Genomic DNA, 23,261 nt, shown 5'->3' on the forward strand with positions numbered 1-23,261 from the left:
TTCTATGGCTTCATTCCCACATAGGCGTTTTTGAGCTGCAAGTGGCATAGACGTTTTTGAGCTGTAAAAAAAACGCGGGACCAGGGCGTTCTGAAGCTCCAGAGTAGAGCTGTAAAAACGCCAGACGTTAAAAAACGCTCAAAAACGCGCAAAAACGCGCAAAAACGCTCAAAAACGCGACCGCGGCATTTTTAAAGCTGCAGCTCACAAAAAAAAAAAAAATTTTTTTTTTTTTTTTTTTTTACAAAATAAACATGGACAGGCGTTTTTAAGCTGTAAAAAAGCCTAACAACAGTGGCTGTAAAAACGCCAGTGGAAATGAAGCCTTATACTCTGTAGCTCCTGCTGGATTTTGCTTCTAATCCCCTTGCGGAGGCTTCCATTTGTGGATGGAAATTTTCTGGTTACACAACCTGCTCACATTGCTATAATCTTTTTATATGGTTTATAAACTAAAGGACCTATGAATAAATGGTTGTGGAACGAATCATTTGAGTTTCCATTATTTCTTATGTGAAAATTTGCTTTGCTATACAAGTGTCTGGAATACAAGCATGTTTCTGGAACAAATTATGCTCGCAATCCAAGGTTTTACTGTATATGGCCTCCTCAGGAAGGGGTTATACCAGCATAATAGTTGTACTCTGTAAAATGTTGCACATATGTTGGCACCCTCTTAATTTTGGATATCAGTAAACAATGCACTAATCAATATTGGTTCAGGCACAAAATGGTCACCGTCAACACTTAGATACCTGTCCAGTTAGAAACACTGTCCACAGTGTTGAAATTGTGCAGCTTTGACTAAAGATGAATAAAGCTCTTGCTATAGATGTAGGCCATTTGCATACATCCTGAAGCCTGACTGGAATACTCCCAGGATGTTGTTAAGTGAGGCCTAGCATAACTGCTCACCTCCACCATCACCGGGAAGAGCCTTTTCTCTGATTCAAACCCTCTTACATGCTCTTTCTCTTCCCAGACACAGTAGCTCAGCATTTGAGAGCTCACTGATGGAGGAGGTGAACAGTAATACTAGGCCTCACTTAGTAACGTCCTAGCAACTTCCTGAGAGTATTCCAGTCATGCTTCAGGATTTGTGTACATGGCCTACACCTATTTATTGCAAGGGCATTATTCAACTTTAGTCAAAGCTGCACAGTTTGTTTTTATCTACAGACGTCCCTTACCTGCATAGATGAAATCACCCTTTAAAGTGAACGTCCCCATGGCTAAGTGTTTCCATATTCGGAGTGAATGGCGCTGTTTCTGAGCCATTCCGTCAGCTACGGGCTCATTCAAACAAGGCGTGCTGCTGACTGTACTCCACAAGTGTCAGAGATCAGGGGATCTAAATACTTTTATGTAAGAGGATAAGGTGCATTTATCTATCCTACTTAAATCTCTTTCACAGCCAGCTGTGCCCCACACGCAACATACGGCTGAGTGTAACTAAATATTTCTAATGGTAACCAGATAGGTGCTGCTGTACCTCGCCAGCGTAAAGGGGGAGCAGCCATCATCAAACTGGCTGAGGGAAGACCTGTTTGTGTTACCCATAGCAACCTGCTAAAAGCTTATACCATAAGGCTCAATTAACACCTGTGTGATGTGCGTTAGGGCAGCCAATTCAATTGAATGGGATACCTACCACAGTGCATGACTGCGTTTTTAAAATTGCACAACACCAAAATGTATGGTAATTTGTTACATTACATTTCTCACCCACTTTAGCAAGGTGTATTGGGGTGCCATTTACAATGAAAGACACACTTTGTTTGTGCAACGTGGAAATGCCTGTGACATTGAGTGCCTTCCTGCATCGCACAAGTGTAAATGGTGCCTAATTCACTATAACTCTCTAGGAATCTGACTGGAATTTAATCTGTTGCCACGGGCAACACTTAAGCCTGGTACACACGATAAACCCGCTTGGATCTGCCTGTCTGTTTTCCAGGCAGATCCGAGCGGGCCACAAATTGACTTATATGGGCAGGCGGATGTCAGCGGAGATGTGTCCGCTGACACCTGTCTGCCATCCGATCTGACAAGATCCACTGAAAATAGACAGATGGCGATACAATCCAACACTATCCATCCAGCAGATGGGATCGAATGAAAACGGACATGCGGGGCTCTTACAGGTCCGTCCAAGCACAGTGAGCGGAGACGGACCTGTCATCCGCCTTCTCAGCAAGGATCAACAAAGCTATCCCCCATTGAACTAGCGGAGTCCGTCCCGAGTGAAAGGGGCCTAGAAATTTGGGTTGCACGAAAGAAAACTGACATCTCCGATCGGAGTCGCTGTACTAACGATCTAACATTAGTAAAGCCATCTCCACACTGAGCTGTTGTGTTCTGACAAGGGGATGCTCACCCCCCAAGACACTCCGACCAGCGCTCTTTGCCATTGGCTGAGAGCGCTGATCGAGAGTCGGTCGGCTGCTGGTTCTCCAGCATGCACATCTGACAGAAGCCGGCCGAACAACATACACACTGGCCGACTGTCGGACAGTTGTTTTTTTTTTGAACTGGCAAATGCCACCCAACATTCAGGCCCTTGTTTACACAGCTTAACAGTGGGCATAAGTCTTCCACAGGCCTGAAGGAAAAACTCCAGTTGCTATAGAAACCAGTCAGGATTACTTAGCTGCCAAGAGCAACACAGTCTGTGTGGGCAACACATCAATAAACAAGGCCCATTTTTGACATCTCGCTCCCAATGGATTCTCCCACACTGCACTAGCCGAATGAAACCTGACTGGTTTCTATGGCAACTAAAGTCCTTTCTTCAGGCCCTTGGAAGACTCAAACCCAAAGTTAGCGTTGCCCGTGGCAACAGATGAAATTCCAGTCAGTTTCCTGCTGTAGGTTAGAAAAACAGCTCTACTCCTGCCAAGAGGGTATCAACACAGTTAAATTTAATTTACATAAACTAAAGTATATTACTCCACAAACGAACTTTCATTGTTTTCAGTCAGTTTTGTGATCAAGGCACTCCAAAAACTTTCCTTTGTACTTAGACCGTGTTTACACTTGCACATTTTACAAATTTTTACTCGCCCCCATATGCTCCCCCTTAAGGTTTAGTTCACCTTTACAAAAAAAATTACTATGCAGATAAGGGGCACCTGTAGATAAAAACAAGTTGTGCAGCTCAGACTAAAGTTGAACAATGCCTCTGCTAAAAGTGGGGGCCATTTACATATTTTACCTCCAAAAGCCCGATTGGAATACTCCCAGGACGTTGCTAGGGTATTGCCAAGACCCCTTTCACACTGGGTCCCTTTTCAGGCGCTATAACGCTAAAAATAGCGCCTGCAAAGCGACCTGAAACAGCCGCTGCTGTCTCCCCAGTGTGAAAGCCCCAAGGGCTTTGGAGCGTTAAAGGAGCGCTGTGTATACCGCTCCTCCACCGCTCCTGCCCATTGAAATCAATGGGGCACCGCGGTTATACCGCCGGCAAAGGTAATCTGCGGTGGTTTTAACCCTTTCTCGGCCGCTAGCGGGGAGGGGGTAAAAGCACCCCGCTAGCGGCCGAATAACGCCGCAAAATTTATGGTAAAGCGCATAGGCTGAGCGCAGAGCTACTGCATCAAGGAAGAGAAAGAGCACGTGAGGGGGTTTGAATCAGAGAAAGAGCTCATTCCTGTGATGGAGATGGTGAGCAGTAACGACTAGGCCTCATATAGCAATGTCCTGGGAGTATTCCAGTCAGGCTTTGAGAGGTATGCAAATGGCCTACATCTATAGCAAGAACATTACTCAAGAGCTGCACAGTTTGTTTTTATATACAGGTGCCCCTTCTCTGACATTTCATAAAACAAAACTGCTTAGCACGACTGCAAAATGACCATCTCCAGGCATGGAACCCCCCCCCCCTCCCCAGCACCAACTATTAACAGTAATAGGATGAATGTCTCCTCTACGCAACATGGAGCACACACGTCGTTAGCTCTACTGATGAATCAGCGGATTATAATCTCCTGGTGAAGTGTGCCAGTCCGCTGGATGCTGGAAATGTAGAGAGGATAAGAGATGTGGGAGCATTGTGTGGACAAAGTATGACCATCCCGTGTCTAATATTAGCCCACGCTAATCAAAGCAACCGTAAATCACTCTAAAAATAAGGCCCGGCTGTCATTTGCCATACACTCAACAATGACATGCTGGACTAGCCATGACTCGAATGCCAAAGAGATTTTTTCGGGCTGCTCAGGCTTGTATACGGTGAGTGGACTGACCCTGTAAAATAGATGTAAGCCCAAACTATGTGACGTTAGGTTTGCTAAAGCCCAGTTATGGTCAGAACTACAATCGTTTTCCTGCGAGTTTTGATTCAATTTTTGATGCGTTTTTATTTATTTTTAGGAAATACAGTTTTTACTTTTTTTTTTGCATCTCAGTGCTGCTGACCTCCTCCAGTCTCTTTGCAGGACCCATCCTCTGTATATACACTCGATGGGTGCATTGTTCGAGGCAGATTTCCTGATGGTGATAACAGTGAACCATGCCTGGACTGACAGAGCCTCTATTGGAGCTTCATATGACAAGGTGACAGTGATGAGACAAGGTCAACCAGTGCCCAGGGCGAAGGTACCAAACGACACCCTGCGGTGGGTGCTCCCGATCATCTTTTGCAGCTGGGATCTTTTCTACTAGCAGCTCTGTTCCGCTACTGCCTATCTGACAGTTGCACAGTGCAAAAAAAATAAAGTTGTGACCCCCCCCAGAGTGCCAACACCTGGTGTTGTCTGCACCCCACGCTCCCCTAAGGCCCTGTACACACGCTCGAACATGTCCGATGAAAACGGTCCGCAGACCGTTTTCATCGGACATGTCTGCTAGGAGATTTTGGTCTGATGGTTGTACACACCATCAAACCAAAATCCCCGCGGACAGACAGCGCGGTGACGTGGCGGTGACGTTGACGCCGCCACGTCCGCAAACCAGGAAGTAAAATGCTTCCACGCATGCGTCGAATCCATTCGGCGCATGCGGGAGATTTCGGTCCGCTGGTTAAGCGTACTAACCAGCGGACATGTCGGACGGGCGGGTTTCCAGCAGATAAGTTTTAAAGCATGCTTTAAAACTTTTGTCTGCTGGAAACCTGTCTGCTAGGCTGTACACACGGTCGGATCTGTCCGCTGAAACTGGTCTGCAGGCCAGTTTCAGCAGACATGTTCGATCGTGTGTACAGGGCCTAAGTATGCCACTGATGAAGAACCTCAGTACAGGAGGGCAGGCCAGTAAAGAAAAGAAGGGGTGAAGGTGGGCTCTATGGGCTGCTGCATTGCGGCGGATAGGGAGGGACCACCAGTCCTCCTGTAGTGGGCCCGAACAGCAGGGGGAAATGGTGCGGAGGGGCAATTACAGAAGGATGCCCTTTGCGGTTCTCTGCAGCAGCTAAAAGCCAGTTTCTCCCCCTCCTGCTGGCTTTCAGCTGCTATGGGTAGAGACACAGAAACAGGGCATGGTTCCTATAATTGATTCCTTGACAGAAATCCCCCTCCCTGTTTTGCCTGCTTCTGACCCCCCCCCCATGTGCCCCCTGTCACTGTGACCCCCCCCCCCCCCCCCCCATGTGCCCCCTGTCACTGTGACCCCCCCCCCCATCCACAGCTACAGGCTTCCCTGTCCTGTAAGAAAATAACAAATTATAAAAAAAATTATAATTAAATATTGTAATAAATAATTTTTAAAAATTATAAAATAAAATAATTGCAAAATACTCAACATTTAATTTTTTTTTTTTTTTTTATAAAATGTAAAAAACTATTGAAACATGGCTAATTCACAAAGGTTCCCTGTTATGTTTTGTGTCCACTAATAATAATTTTAGTGTCATTTTTGTGAAAATATTGTCTTGATATCGATCATCTTTGAATATTTACTACAATTTAAAACACAATGCAGATCAGCCGTATACAGTAATATCTTGGATGACTAGCATAATTCCCTCCACAAGAATGCTTGCAATCCAAAGCGCTCATATATCAAAGCGAGTTTCCCCATAGGAAATAATGGAAACTCAGATAATCCGTTCCACAGCCACTGCTTTTCTATGCAGTCCTGCATGTGGCCAGAGGTGTGGGGGCACAGGAAACCCTCGGAGACACTCGGGAACGGAGTGTTTCCGAGCTTCTCTGAGCCCCCCCCCCCCCGCACCTCTGGCCAAATGCAGTACTGCACACCCCAGCGGCTTGAATCTTGCGAAACAAAGCTTGCAAAGCGAGTCAGGATTTTATTTATTTTTTAAATAGCTTGTTTTGGGAAAATGCTCGTAAACTGCGTTACTCGCAATCCACAATTCCACCGTGTATTTAACCCTTCCAGCACTGACCACCAGGGGGCCCTACACAGAGCATCTGAAAGAAGGACTGTAGTACTGTACATAACCAATCAGATGATAAGATACAGTCAATCCAGTGCCAGTGTGCGCAGACTAGCGACCGCATTTACCGGGGATTGGCAATTCTAGCTCCCTCTTTCACAAAGTCTCCCTCCTCCTGCTGCAACATAATACTGTAACTGACGGTTATGGGTGGGTTGACTTTTTTTTTTTAATCTTCAATAATGAACTAAAAAAAAAAAAAAATTAAAAAGGAGAATCTGTTTCCTATAGGCATATTATAAACCATGAGATACCGAAAGAAATGTGTCGCCCATGGCTACTGCCAAGTTGCTTACAACAACATGGACCGCTCTTCTGCCAGAATATGATAAAGAAGATACCATAGGGTGCATTTAGAAAAACGAGAAATCATAGAACGCTGTAAACTGGGGAAAAATCAAAAGTCATTAAGTTATTTTGAGTGTTTTTTACTAAAAAAAATGTGGTTTGGGAAATTACAGCATTATGGCCACTAGGTGGGGCTGATGAACATAGGAAACACATATCTATTTCCTATAATCCTCAGCGCCATCTAGTGGCCATAACATGGAACTTTCCTGACTCACTCTCCTCTGTGTAAATACAGTAAATAACATTCGACCTGGAGAGAAAAATGATGTAATAATATTCTACTTTGCCCAGATACATACAGAAGAGACATAAATGCATGACTGCACAATCGCCAATAAAGTAGCACAGTGCTGAATAGCAAAAAATGCCCTGGTCATGAAGGGGGTAAAATTTTCCTGCGGTAGTTAAAGGGGTTGTAAAGGTACAATTTTTTTCCCCTAAATAGCTTCCTTTACCTTAGTGCAGTCCTCCTTCACTTACCTCATCCTTCCATTTTGCTTTTAAATGCCCTTATTTCTTCTGAGAAATCCTCACTTCCTGTTCTTCTGTCTGTAACTCCACACAGTAATGCAAGGCTTTCTCCCTGGTGTGGAGTGTTGTGCTTGCCCCCTCCTTTGGACTAGAGGAGAGTCAAAACACCCAAAAACACACAGGGCCGGATTCAGATACATTGGCGTATCTGTCTGGCCCGCGTAACGTATCTCTTGGGCGCAAGTTCATTATTCACAAAGAACTTGCGCCCTTAGTTAGAGCGGCGTAGCGTATGTGTTGCGGCGTAAGGCCGCGTAATTCAAATGGGGATGTAGGGGGCGTGTTTTCTTAAAATTTCCCTTGACCCTGCGTTTTTTACGTTTTACTTGAACGGCGCATGCGCCGTCCGTAAAATCTCCCAGTGTGCATTGCTCTAAATGACGTCGCAAGGACGTCATTGCTTTCTTCGTGAACGTAAATTACGTCCATCCGTATTCGCGAACGACTTACGCAAACGACGTAAAAATTTCAAAACTCGGCGCGGGAAGGACGGCCATACTTAACATTGGCTGCGCCTCACAGACCCAGGGGTAACTATACGCCGGAAAAAGCCGAACGCAAACGTCGTAAAAAAAAAAGCGCCGGGCGGTCGTTCGTTTCTGAATCGGCGTAACTCCTCATTTGCATATTCGTCGCGTAATAATACGGAAGCGCCACCTAGCGGCCGGCCTGGAATTGCAGCCTAAGATCCGACGGTGTAAGACACTGTAAGGATATCTATGCGTAACTGATTCTATGAATCAGGCTCATAGATACGACCGTCGGAACTCGGAGATACGACGGCGTATCAGGAGATACGCCGTCGTATCTCTTTCTGATTCCGGCCCACAGCCACTTTCTCTATCTGCAACGTAGAGAGCGTCCTGACTCTCCTGTAGTCCAAGGGAGGGGGCGAGCACGACACTCCACACCAGGGAGAAAGCCTCACATTACTGTGACGGAATCCATTGAAAATAATACCGCTTTTAGGTGCGCCAGACCTCACATTTCATTCAGCACAAACATTGCTTTCTTCTTCATAGCGGCACAGCGACACTAAGCCATAAATCACCGGCTTCCTCTACAGAAATAGCAATGCAGCCATCCTAATGACACTGCAATCAAGGTGGAGTTTAGCAGCAGGAAATACAAACACACGTGTCGGACATCTTTGCTCGGCCTGGTGAGATTTGGCTTAATACCCAAACAGAAAGACGTATGCGACTGCCGTTTAGCGGAAAAGCCTATGACAATGGCAGCGGCTGACCCAATAAACGTGTAAAGTTTGTGGCATATTAAGAGAAAACAGTAGCAGATCCCTGTCATCGCGGCACAGCTTCTGATGCTGATGGCATGCTTTGCTCAGTCTAGCGAGCAGCTCGCTCCTGGGAGGGGGGGGGGGGGGGGCTGGGATTGCTCACACAGCCAATAATTAAAGTGCCGGAGGAGGCTGAAATGACCCGTCACCAGAGCGCTACCCAGCTGGTCACCTCTGCTGTCATTTCTGTATGGATGGCGTGCAAGCTGCGTCGTGATACGGACGCAAAACCGCAGCAGGACAGGGCAAGGGCAGCAAACCCCAGGGCTCCGCCCCCATTTATACCTATAGCCAGGCCAATTAGAGGCCTTATTTTCAGTTTTTTTCATGCGTTTGCACATGCGACTTGTAATACAGGAGTTCACTTCCAAATCCCTAACTTAGGGCCAGGGGCCTTACCATGAAATCAGTGAGCCTGTGTGCAAGATCCAAAGTGGGCACCCCTATGTAGCGCGAAAGAAGAAGCTGCGGCGCACACATTGGGCGTGGTTTAAGTTGCAATAAATATTGGGCGTGGCTTAAAGGTGTGTGGGTAAATAGAGTCTGAGATGACTTACATAGTTCAGAATGTGGTAATCATAGGTGTGCACAGCCTATTGCATTAGGGTGTGCGCCCCAAAGCTCAAACACACACTACCGATCGCTCACTGTGTTCATTCAGAAAGGGAAGGGGTCAGTAAATTACATATTTACCGGCCCCTTCCCCTTGTTCATCCTAAAACATCCCTGCAGCATCAGCCGCCGGGAGAGGAGAGAAGGGAAGCTAGCTGCTGTATGGGGGGAAGGGGGGCTAGCGTAGTAGGGGGAATCTATGCTGCACAGGGTGATTAGGGTGTGCCTGGGAACACCCGGCACACCCTGTGCTCACGCCTATGGTGGTAATATTAAATAGGACGTACCGGGGTCCTGGCCCTGCAGAGTGACTCCAACCACCAGGTACTCACGAGTCTATGGCATAGTTCACACCAGTGCTTGCAGTTCCAGAAAAAAAAAAAGTAGAACATGCTGCATTTTTCCTGCACTGGAACTCTGTAAAAAGCATCAAAAAAACACTGGAACGCATAGGTTTGCCACCTTTTCTTCAAGCCAAACCCATACATTTTAGCGGTCTGGGGCACCTTTGGGTAACCCAAGGATAATAGTACTGCGATGTGCATAGCGTCTCGCAGTGAACAGTGGGTGTGGCCAAATTGCTCTCACTGACATCATCGCCCTGCCCCCCAGTGATGCCAAACCTGCCCCCAGACAGCCCCCCCACAGCTCCTGAGTGGCAACAGATTTGTGTGTGGCTATCTTGGTTACTTGGGAAGCCATGGTCCAGTCTGAATAATGTGTCCGGGTTTCAGTCCGCCTGAAACCCAGACACATGACTCAAACCCAGGACATTCCGGGTGAATCCTGGACAGGTGGCAACCTTAGGAACGCACCTAAACGCACAAAAAATGCACTGGAACACACATGTCCTTCCGGGGGGGGAATGCACTGGGCCTGCACCAAAAGCGCGCATGCAGAAAAGACTCGCATCCTGACTGCATTTCTATGGTGTGACCTAAGCCCAAGGGCAGATGATTCATGTAGCATTTACTTCCTGGAATCCATCTGTTCTTAGCTCAGGCATGCAGATAGAAGGCTGTGCTTAGCTGAGAAAACCCCTCCCCTCCTGAAGACTCCTGGGATGTATGACATTATTTGCCTAGGCCTAGAAACCAGGAAGTAAGTGAAAAATGGGTTTTAAAAAAGCCAAAATGATACATTTTCCTGTCTATTTACTAATGCTATCAACGTAAGGATTAAAAATAGTCAATGTTGATTGAGAGAGAGAAGTGAACCTCAGACATGAAATATGAACAAAGCACATCCCTCTATAGTGTGTACTGGTCTCAATTCAGAGCGCTAAGGCTGGGTTCACACTTGTGCAGATCACAGACTTTGCATGTGATTCGCATCGCATTGCTTAGCAGATCACATGCGATGTCTGTGCGGTGCAAACAAACGGTATGGCTGAAATCGCATTGGTGCAGACCCCTTTTTTTGGTCGGAACTGGAATCAGATCGCATTGGGTTTAAACCGATTCCTGCGCCATTTGACAGGTCACAGTGCGATCTGCGAACTGATCTGGGTGTGGCATTAACTTTACATTGACACCCCCAGCGGTACGCAGATGTCAGTGTGACCCAGTGTGCGATTCAGGTGCGATGCGGGAACCATAGGGTCTTCGCATTTTACCAATGTGAACCTGTACTAAGTGCCGGTTCACACCAGAGCGATGTGGGAACCAGTGCAAATCCAGTGCCGGGTCACACCAGCGCGATGCGGGAACCAGTGCAATTCCAGTACCGGGTCACACCCGTGCGATGCGGCAACCAGTGCAATTCCAGTGTCGGGTCACACCAGTGTGATGCGGGAACCAGCGCAATTCCAGTACCGGTCACACCAGTGCGATGCGGGAACCAGTGCAATTCCAGTGCTGGGTCACACCACTGCCATGCGGCAACCAGTGCAATTCCAGTGCTGGGTCACACCAGTGCGATGCGGCAACCAGTGCAATTCCAGCGCTGGGTCACACCAGTGCGATGCGGGAACCAGCGCAATTCCAGTACCGGGTCACACGAGTGCGATGCGGGAACCAGTGCAATTCCAGTGTTGGGTCACACCAGTGCGATGCGGGAACAAGTGCAATTTCAGTGCCGGGTCACACCAGTGCGATGCGGGAACAAGTGCAATTTCAGTACTGGGTCACACCAGCGCGGTGCCGGTGTATTGTCACAGTTTGCTGCCTATCCTAGAATGTTTCGGAAGTCACGTGGCGGCCAACTGCGCATGCGCGATGCGTTCCAAACGCAAATGCGATGCGTTCCAATGGATTCACGACAGTGCACACCAGTGAAACCTCGGCCGGCATCCAGGCTCTTTCCCTAACATCCCCGTGGATTGGAGGATGTTAAAAAAAGAGCCAGGAGGCCGAGCGAGCGTCGCCCTGAATGCCGGGTTCGCTGGTGTGTACTGTCGAAAATCCATTGGAACGCATCACCCTTGCGTTTGGAACGCATCGCGCATGCGCAGTTGGCCGCCACGTGACTTCCGCAGCATTCTACGATAGGCAGCAAACTGTGACACTACACCGGAACCAGTGCAATTCCAGTGCCGGGTCACGCCAGCGCGATGCAGGAACAAGTGCAATTCCAGTGCCGGGTCACACCAGCGCGATGCAGGAACCAGTGCAATTCCAGTGCCGGGTCACACCAGCGCGATGCAAGAACAAGTGCAATTCCAGTGCCGGGGTCATACCAGCGCGATGCAAGAACAAGTGCAATTCCAGTGCCGGGGTCATACCAGCGCGATGCAAGAACAAGTGCAATTCCAGTGCCGGGGTCATACCAGCGCGATGCGGGAACAAGTGCAATTCCAGTGAAAGTTCACACCAGCGTGTTGCAGGAACCAGCGCAATTGCAGCGTCGGCTCACACCAGCGCAATGCGGGAACCAGTGCAATTCCAGTGCCGGTTTCAGCATCGCATAGAACTAACAGACAGTTCACACTGCCCTATGGGACCGCTGCAGGTGTCAATAATAATAATAAATAGTGAGCCTATAGGGCGGATCGGCCCTGGTGACCACTATAAGGGCTCACTCATGCATGTGGTAGCCCTTGCCGCCCTGTGATAAGCGATTTGCAGTGGATTGCTTTTCAGAGGTGGCGTAGAGATGATGTCGCCTCCTCGCTACCAAATGTAACCAATGAAAACGGCAACCAACCACGAAGCTGCGGTGCACCTGTATTCACTTGAAAGAAAAATGCCGCTATATTTTTTGCTGTGGTTGCATGTACTCACTCATGGGGGGGAGGGGTTAAAGCTCAGCCATCTGATTTTGCTGCCCCCTGGCTGCCTGAGCCCTAAAGGAGACGGTACAATCTGATTGTATAGTGTAAGGTCACCTTACTGTACATTGAACAATCAGATTAGTGTATGGACATCATAATAGAGATTGGGCTAGATTCAGATAGCCCGCCGTAAGTTTGTGCGGGCGTAGCGTATCTCCTATAAGCTACGCCACCGTAACTTAGTGAGGCTGGGGCTGGATTCACAAAGAACCTGCGCCCTAAGTTACGGCGGCGTAACTTAGGGCGTAGTAGCGTACATCTGCCGGCGTAAGCGCGCCAAATTCAAATTCTAAAGAGGTGGGCGTGTTTTATGCAAATAAAACATGACCCCACGTAAATGACGTCTCTAACAAACGGCGCATGCGCCGTCCATGAACGTATCCCAGTGCGCATGCTCCTAATCACGTCGCAAATAGTCAATACTTTCGACGTGAACGTAATTTCCGCAAAAAGCCCTATTCGCGAACGACTTACGCAAACGACGCAAAAATCGACGCTGTCCCGACGTCCATACTTAACATTGGTTACTCCTCATATAGCAGGAGCAACCTTACGCCGGAAAAAGCCTTACGCAAACGACGTAAAAAAATCCGCCGGGCGCACGTACGTTTCTGAATCGGCGTATCCAGCTCATTTGCATATTCTACGCTGTAATCGACGGAAGCGCCACCTAGCGGCCAGTGTAAATATGCACCCTAAGATACGACGGCGTAGGAGACTTACGTCGGTCGTATCTTAGCCTAATTTAAGCGTATCTGGTTTCCAGAATACGCTTACATTTTACGACGGCGTAGATTCAGAGTTACGACGGCGTATCTACTGATACGCCGGCGTAACTTCTCTATGAATCTAGCCCATTGTATACAATGCAATCGGTATCACCTGAAGGAGATTGTATAGTGTAGGGACACCTTACTGTAGATTGCACAATCAGATCAGTGTATGGACATCATAAAGGAGATTGTACAGATTGCATTGTGTACAGTGATTTAAAGGAGATTGCATTCTGTACAATCACTTAAACGGGATTGCACAATCAGGTTGTATAGTGTATGGTAACCTTACAGTAGATTGTACAATCAGATTAGTGTATGGATATTATAAAGGAGATTGTATTGTGTACAGTGACTTAAAGGGGATTGTACAATCAGATTGTATTGCATGTGATGAGCCTCATGGGTCTGCTTCCCACATGACCAACTCTAGATACTTCAAGAGCCAGTCTGATCACAGAGAAGAGTACGAGAGACACGGATCCTGACCAGTCTTCTCTCTATTGGATAGGATGGAATATAAAATCAGATCTGGGATCTGGTAGATCCGGCTGGGTTTGTCAAGGATGCTCATAGAAGAGGAAGAGGCCGATCCAATGCACATCCAGGGGGGGAAGGGGGGTCCTGTGTTTCCGAAAGACCCCAATCTGTCTCCATCCCAGCTCTGTCCCCTCCCACTCTGCATCATGCAGCAATCACAGCCACCGTGGGACGCCCCTCACCCATCCATCTCTCTACCACTGATGCAGATTAGGGCTCTTGTTTTTACTCTCGCCCCTTTCCCAGCCAGGAGGGACCCCGCCGCCGAGCTCAGCTCTATTAACCCTGCGTGGCCTGCAACCGCTCTACTAGATCACCTACTGATCTGTGCAGAATTGCAATGGGGGGTAAAGTACGGTACATGTAAAGGGTGACAGGGCACCTTGTGATACAACACTGTCATCATATACACAGCTGGGACACCCACACTCCATGTACTGGGTGCACTGCACATGTGTGCCCCCACCCCAATATAGATCACCCCCCCACTCCAATATAGATCACCCCCCCATCCCAATATAGATCACCCCCCATTCCAATATAGAACACCCCCCATCCCAATATAGATCACCCCCCATCCCAATATAGATCACCCCCCATCCCAATATAGATCACCCCCCCCCATCCCAATATAGATCACCCCCCCACCCCAATATAGATCACCCCCCCATTCCAATATAGATCACCCCCCATCCCAATATAGATCACCCTCCATCCCAGTATAGATCACCCCCCATCCCAATATAGATCACCCCCCATCCCAATATAGAACACCCCCATCCCAATATAGATCACCCCCCATCCCAATATAGATTACCCCCCACCCCAATATAGATCACCCCCCATCCCAATATAGATCACCCCCCACCCCAATATAGATCACCCCCCCATCCCAATATAGATCACCCCCCACCCCAATATAGATCACCCCCCATCCCAATATAGATCACCCCCCACCCCAATATAGATCACCCCCCCATCCCAATATAGATTACCCCCATTCCAATATAGATCACCCCCCCATCCCAATATAGATCACCCCCCATTCCAATATAGATTACCCCCCATTCCAATATAGATCACCCCCCATCCCAATATAGATCACCCCCCCCATCCCAATATAGATCACCCCCCATCCCAATATAGATCACCCCCACCCCAATATAGATCACCCCCCCCATCCCAATATAGATCACCCCCCCATCCCAATATAGATTACCCCCCATTCCAATATAGATCACCCCCCCATCCCAATATAAATCACCCCCCATTCCAATATAGATCACCCCCCCCATTCCAATATAGATCACCCCCATCCCAATATAGATCACCCCCCATCCCAATGTAGATCACCCCCCCATCCCAATATAGATCACCCCCACCCCAATATAGATCACCCCCCCATCCCAATATAGATCACCCCCCCATCCCAATATAGATTACCCCCATTCCAATATAGATCACCCCCCCATCCCAATATAGATCACCCCCCATTCCAATATAGAACACCCCCCACCCCAATATAGATCACCCCCCACCCCAATATAGATCACCCCCCCATTCCAATATAGATCACCCCCCCCATCCCAATATAGATTACCCCCCATCCCAATATAGATCACCCCCCATCCCAATATAGATCACCCCCCCCATTCCAATATAGATCACCCCCACCCCAATATAGATCACCCCTCCACCCCAATATAGATCACCCCCCATCCCAATATAGATCACCCCCCCCATCCCAATATAGATCACCCCCCATCCCAATATAGATCACCCCTCCACCCCAATATAGATCACCCCCCCATCCCAATATAGATCACCCCCCACCCCAATATAGATCACCCCCTATCCCAATATAGATCACCCCCCACCCCAATATAGATCACCCCCCCATCCCAATATAGATCACCCCCCTCATCCCAATATAGATCACTCCCCCATCCCAATATAGATCACCCCCCATCCCAATATAGATCACCCCCCCATCCCAATATAGATCACCCCCCATCCCAATATAGATCACCCCCCATCCCAGAATAGATCACCCTCCATCCCAATATAGATCACCCTCCGTCCCATTATAGATCACCCTTCATCCCAGTATCGATCACCCCCCCATCCCAATATAGATCACCCCCCCCCCATCCCAGTATAGATCACCCTTCATCCCAGTATCGATCACCCCCCCACCCCAGTATAGATCACCATTCATCCCAGTATAGATCACCCTCCATCCCAGTATAGATCACCCTCCATCCCAGTATAGATCACCCTTCATCCCAGTATAGATCACCCTTCATCCCAGTATAGATCACCCTCCATCCCAGTATAGATCACCCTCCATCCCAGTATAGATCACCCTTCATCCCAGTATAGATCACCCTTCATCCCAGTATAGATCACCCTCTATCCCAATATAGATCACCCTCCATCCCATTATAGATAACCCTCCATCCCAGTATAGATCACCCCCATCCCAGTATAGATCACCTTCCATCACAGTATAGATCACCCCCAATGCACATGTGTGCCCACCTTACATGCTCCCATTGACAGCTACTGCATTGCTGCCCCCACCCCAAAATACATCAACCCCCCATCCAAATACAAATCACCTCACCACCCCAATATAGATCACCCTTTCCTGGATCCATTGCACATGTGCCCCCCCCCCCCCCATGCTGTCAATGACTGCTGCCTGCATTGCTGCCCCCATGCCAATAGATCCCCCTTCAAATATAAATCACCCCCACTCCAATGAAGATCACCCACCCCAATATGGGTCACCTTCACCCCAATATAACCCCCCAGTATGGATGCCAGCATTATGGATCACCCTATCATTCCAGTACAGAGCATCTCCCCAATCCCAGTATAGAACACCCCCACCCTGATATAAACAACAACCTCTGTCCCAGTATAGATCCCACCATTATAGATCCCCCAATCCCAGTATAGATCCCACCATTATAGATCCCCAATCCCAGTATAGATCCCACCATTTTAGATCACTCCCCCCCCCAATCTCAGTATAGATCCCCAATCCCAGTATAGATCCCACCATTTTAGATCACTCCCCCCCCAGTATAACCCCCCCTCCCCAATCCCAGTATAGATCCCACCATTACAGATCCCCCAATCCCAGTATAGATCCCACCATTATAGATCACTCCCCCCAGTATAACCCCCCTCCCCAATCTCAGTATAGATCCCACCATTATAGATCCCCCCAATCCCAGTACAGATCCCACCATTATAGATCCCCCAATCCCAGTATAGATCCCACCATTATAGATCACTCCCCAATCCCAGTATAGATCTCCCCAATCCCAGTATAGATCCCACCATAATAGATCACTCCCCCCAGTATAACCCCCTTCCCAATCCCAGTATAGATCCCCCCAATCCCAGTATTGATCCCACCATTATAGATCACCCCCCCCCCCCAATCCCAGTAAAGATTCCACCATTATAGATCCCAGTATAGATCCCACCATTATATATCCCCCCCAATCCCAGTATAGATCACACCATTATAGATCTCTTCCACTCCAATATAGATCTCATAGGACCCCCCATATAATCCCATTATCCAGGTACAGTAGTTCGGTAGGTATGTGTGTTGGTGTCGGGTAGGTAGGTAGGTAGTTGGGTGGGGGTAGGTAGGTAGTTGGGTGGGGGTAGGTAGGTAGTTGGGTGGGTACTCACTGGCTTTGCCCGCCTTGGGTCTCTGCAGCAGCTTCTGCACCATACTCAGGTCCTCAGCCTTGACAGCCTGGAGCAGCTCCTGGTCCTTCCCCATCCTCAGCGCTGTGCCCGGGGGGAGGACGAAGCTGGGTACCGGAGAGGAAGGGCAGATCCTGGCGGAGCACGATTGGTCCTCACAGCCCCAACATCCTTCCCTGGAGAGGAGGAGGAGGAGGACGGGGAGACGGATGGATGGATGGGGACACCGGGTCAGATGTTCTGCTGCTGGGGGGAGAGCACACCTCCAGCCGGGAGGAGCCAGGCACACCGGGGGGCGATCACCATCCTCATCCTCGGGAGCCGGGCCGGGGAACCGGGGGGCCACGGGGGGGGTAAGCCCGGGTGAGGAGCGCTGAGTGAGCGGAGTGAGATGACACTGAGCGGCCAGGAGGGGGAGGGAGAGAGAGCGGAGCAATCACCCCCACCGGTCTCCTGATCCCTCCTCCCCTCCCTGACACCTACCATTGGCTGCACTCATTCCGAGCTGCATCCAGGGGGCGGGGCCTCCGCACACTCTGCGACCACACCGATAAATACATCATGTCATATATACTGATCACGATATATATATTTATATACATATTGTCCTATACTGATCACGATATATATATTTATATACATATTGTCCTATACTGATCACTATATATATTTATATTGTCCTATACTGATCCCTATATATATTTATATATATTTACATAATGTCCTATACTGATCCCTATATATATATTTATATAATGTCCTATACTGATCACTATATATATATTTATATACATAATGTCCTATACTGATCCCTATATATATATTTATATATATATATTGTCCTATACTGATCCGTATATATATATATGTATATATATATTTATATAATGTCCTATACTGATCCCTATATATATTTATATAATGTCCTATACTGATCCCTATATATATTTATATATTGTCCTATACTGATCCCTATATATATATATTTATATATATATATAATGTCCTATACTGATCCCTATATATATATTTATATAATGTCCTATACTGATCCCTGTATATATTTATATAATGTCCTATACTGATCCCTGTATATATTTATATAATGTCCTATACTGATCCCTATATATATTTATATAATGTCCTATACTGATCACTATATATATTTATATAATGTCCTATACTGATCACTATATATATTTATTTACATAATGTCCTATACTGATCACTATATATATTTATTTACATAATGTCCTATACTGATACATTGTATACTACACTGATCCCTATATACATATCATATCATACACTGATACATTGCATATTACACTGGCCTCTCTCTCTTTCTCTCTCTCTCTCTCTCTCTCTTTCTCTCTGTAGATCTCTCTCTCTCTCTCTCTGATACATTGCATATTACACTGGCCTCTCTCTCTCTCTCTCTCTCTCTCTCTCTCGTCTGTCTGTCTCTCTCTCTCTCTTCTCTCTCTCTCTCTCTCTCTTTGTAGATCTCTCTCTCTCTCTCTCTCTCTCTTCTCTCTCTCTCTCTTCTGTCTCTCTTTCTCTCTGTAGATCTCTCTCTCTCTGATACATTGCATATTACACTGGCCTCTCTCTCTTTCTCTCTCTCTCTCTTTCTCTCTCTCTCTCTCTCTTTCTCTCTCTCTCTCTCTCTCTCTCTCTCTCTCTCTCTTTCTCTCTCTTTCTCTCTCTCTCTCTCTCTCTCTCTCTCTCTCTCTCTGTAGATCTCTCTCTTTCTCTCTCTCTTTCTCTCTCTCTCTCTCTCTCTCTCTCTCTCTCTCTTCTCTCTCTCTCTCTCTCTCTCTCTCTCTCTTTGTAGATCTCTCTTTCTCTGTTTCTCTCTCTTTCTCTCTCTGTTTCTCTCTCTCTCTCTCTCTCTCTCTGTAGATCTCTCTTTCTCTCTGTAGATCTCTCTCTTTCTCTCTCTCTCTTTCTCTCTCTCTCTCTCTCTCTTCTCTCTCTCTCTCTCTCTTTGTAGATCTCTCTTTCTCTGTTTCTCTCTCTTTCTCTCTCTCTCTCTATTTATCAAAGGCACAGTGGCTGCGTTTGATGACATGGCACAGTGGCTGTGTTTGGTGGCATGGCACAGTGGCTGCGTTTGATGGCATGGCACAGTGGTGACAATTGATGGCATGGCACAGTGGTGCGAATTGATGGCACAGTGGCTGCGTTTGATGGCATGGCACAGTGGTGCGAATTGATGGCACAGTGGCTGCGTTTGATGGCATGGCACAGTGGCTGCGTTTGATGGCATGGCACAGTGGCTGCGTTTGATGGCATGGCACAGTGGTGACAATTGATGGCACAGTGACTGTGTTTGATGGCATGGCGCAGTGGTGCGAATTGATGGCACAGTGGCTGTGTTTGATGGCATGGCACAGTGGCTGCGTTTGATGGCATGGCACAGTGGTGCGAATTGATGGCACAGTGGCTGCGTTTAATGGCATGGCACAGTGGCTGCGTTTGATGGCATGGCACAGTGGCTGCGTTTGATGGCATGGCACAGTGGTGCGAATTGATGGCACAGGAGCTGCGTTTGATGGCATGGCACAGTGGCTGCGTTTGATGGCATGGCACAGTGGTGACAATTGATGGCACAGTGTCTGCATTTGATGGGCACAGTGAGGCTGCAATTTATTTTCGTTTGCACCCCCCCCCCCCCCAAAAAAAATTTGAGCACCAGCCGCCACTGTATATAAATGATATAACGTCATACAATGATACATTGTATACTACACTGATCCCTATATACAGTGCCTTGAAAAAGTATTCATACCCCCTGAACATTTCCAATTTTTCTCATGTCACAACCAAAAAAATAAATGTATTTTATTGGGATTTTATGTGATAGACCGACACAAAGTGGCACATAATTGTGAAGTGGAAGGAAAATGATAAATGGTTTTAAATTTTTTTTTTTTACAAATAAATATGTAAAAAATGTGTGGGTGCATTTGTATTCAGCCCAATTTACTCTGATACCCCTAACTAAAACCTAGTGGAACTGATTGCCTTCAGAAGTCCCCTAATTCGTAAATAGAGTCCACCTGTGTGTCATTTAATCTCAATATAAATACAGCTGTTCCCGTGAAGCCCTCAGAGATTTGTTAGAGAACCTTAGTGAACAAACGGCATCATGGAGGCCAAGGAACACACCAGACAGGTCAGGGATAAAGTTGTGGAGAATTTTAAAGCATGGTTAGGTTACAAAAAAATATCCCAAGCTTTGGACATCTCAAGGATCACTGTTCAATCCATCATCTGAAAATGGAAAGAGTATGGCACAACTGCAAACCTACCTTGACATGGCCGTCCACCTAAACTGACAGGCCGGGCGAGGAGAGCATTCATCAGAGAAGCAGCCAAGAGACCCATGGTAACTCTGGAGAAGCTGCAGAGATCCACAGCTCAGGTGGGAGAATCTGTCCACAGGATAACTATCAGTCGTGCTCTCCACAAATCTGCCCTTTATAGAAGAGTGGCAAATTCGCTTAAATTTGGCCAAGATACGACCGACGTAAGTCTCCTACACCGTTGTATCCTATGTGCACATTTACGCTGGCCGCTAGGGGCGTGTACGTGGATTTTCGCGTCAAATATGTAAATGAGCAAGATATGCTGATTCACGAACGTACGTACGCCCATCGCAGTAAGATACGCCGTTTACGTAAGACATACGTCGGCGTAAAGATAAACCACCAAAAAGATGGCGTAGCCCATGCAAGGTATAGACGATGGAACAGCTGTCGTATTTTACGTCGTTTGCGTTAGCGTACGTGAATGGGGCTGGGCGTAGGTTACGTTCACGTCAAAAGCATTGAGTATTTGCGACGTGATTCTGAGCATGCGCGCAAATGCGCCGTACGAACGGCCTTCATTTACATGGGGTCACGGTTAATTTAAATGTAGCCCGCCCACTACATGCCTACTTTGAATTAGGCGGGGTTACGCCGGCCCATTTGCGCTACGCCGACGTAACTTACGGAGCAAGTGCTTTGTGAATGCTGTACTTGCCTCTCTATTTTACGTTGGCGTAGTGCAAATGAGCTGCGCTACGCCGGCTTAAAGATACGCCAAACTACGTGAATCTGGCTATAAGTGGTTAAACTTCCTGCATTTACACACAGAAGTTTGATCTAAGAAGGAAGTTAGTTACAATGTTTCATGTTGTTATAAACTTGGCAGGCTGCCCAGATTTGTATCGCTTTGATCTAAGAAGGAAGCATTAGTTACAATGTTTCCTGTTAAAGAATATTTTCAGATATTTTCTTTTGACAGCGAGTAGATACTGTAAGTCTCTCCACTTGTTTTATGAAAGATTTAACAAACTCTGCATTGGAGATCGTCAGGTGGGTTGAATCGAAATCACGTTTTTAACGATTAATTGTGCAGCTCTAATGCAATTCTGCGTATTTTGACGTGTCGTGTTTAGGGCAACCCATTATTATCAATAAACTGCCCAATTTGCGAGAAACCCACAAAAAGGTACCTGCCCATTTTCAATATAGCATGGCACCAAATCACACGGTACTGCCGTACAATGCTTTAATTGGCACTTGCGAACACACGCGTGTTTTAAAAGTGTATGGGGGTGTCAGTAAGAATTAATGGCCTCACCACGCATCTGCAAAGTGACAGCGCGTTTTTATGCATTGAGGGAAAGTGCGCAATTTTGCACACGTTCCCGCAAAACACTGGTATGAGCGAAGCATAAAGCTGTAAAGTCAGCAGGCTGGCCTCTGGTCCATGGCAGATGTCTTCATTCTCAAGAAGTAGGACAAGGTGGGTCTGCACATTGACCACAGGGGGTCGCTTGGCACCGCTGCCATTCACGGAAGACCTTGTAAATGTAGCGCACCCCGCAAGGAGCCACAAGTAGAATGGGATCCTCCACCCTGCACAGCCAGGCACACCAAATTTCCACAGGCACTCAGAGTCAGAGAACAGTCCATGAATTTTTTTTGTTTTTGTTTTATTGAGTGATATAAATTTGGATAGGGACTAGAGATTATGGGATGCCCACTTGACTTCAGAACAACTTCAGAGACAACTCTTCCTATATACAGTCTCTATACACACTCCACTTCTTCCTCCAGCACTCACTTGCTTGCAGAAACCCAGTTGGCACACAGTGATGGATTTGACTGGCACCGTTTAGGTTTAGCAATTGCCCTTTGCAGGCAGGAACCCGAGGCCCCTGGTTGTGTAGGAAAGTTCAGTATCCAGCTACATTCCTCCTGTGGCCACTGATCCCAGTAACCTCTTCAGGCACTGCCAACCTGCCTGGCTGCAGCTGCCCCTTTTACTAGCCCTCCAGGCTAACGTCTCTCCGTAGTTCACTAGACTGACACTCTCTCCACAGTACTCCAGACTGACTCTCACCAGCCCACCCGGCTGTGCTCACCTGCTCCTGCTGTCCTCTCACTTGCTCCCGTCCCTCCAGGAAGGGTTTTCTCCCTGTGTTGTAGGGGGAGTCTTCCAGCACCCCCAAGGGCCACCAACAGCCTCCTCAGCACTTTATCTCCATCTTCCACCTGACTGCCCCTGCTGGCATGACTCGTGTCTATTTATAAGGTGAATTGCCCCCTTCCAGACCCTTTTTGCTGGGGATTGTTTAAGAACCTCATAAATATGCCAAACAGCCCCTCCTTCTAATACCTTCTCCAAGGTTCCAAAAAGCAGGGGAGGACAGAAGAGCCTTCAGATGAGTCATCCATCTTCCCTGAGTCACTAAACCCTGAC

The 23,261-nt window shown here is 47.5% G+C and overlaps 1 protein-coding gene across 1 annotated transcript in view; it reads right to left on the reverse strand.

Moving 5' to 3' along the window:
- Positions 1 to 17,880, reverse strand: part of CASKIN1 (CASK interacting protein 1) — a 258,277-nt gene extending 240,397 nt beyond the window's left edge. Inside the window, exon 1 of the mRNA XM_040356493.1 lies at positions 17,484 to 17,880. Coding sequence (XP_040212427.1) covers positions 17,484 to 17,577 — 94 coding nt within the window. The 5' untranslated portion in view covers positions 17,578 to 17,880. The remainder of the gene's footprint in view (positions 1 to 17,483) is intronic.
- Between the last annotated feature and the right edge of the window lie 5,381 nt (positions 17,881 to 23,261).

The sequence above is a fragment of the Rana temporaria genome, chromosome 6, assembly GCF_905171775.1.
Source record: "Rana temporaria chromosome 6, aRanTem1.1, whole genome shotgun sequence".
NCBI lineage: Eukaryota > Metazoa > Chordata > Amphibia > Anura > Ranidae > Rana > Rana temporaria.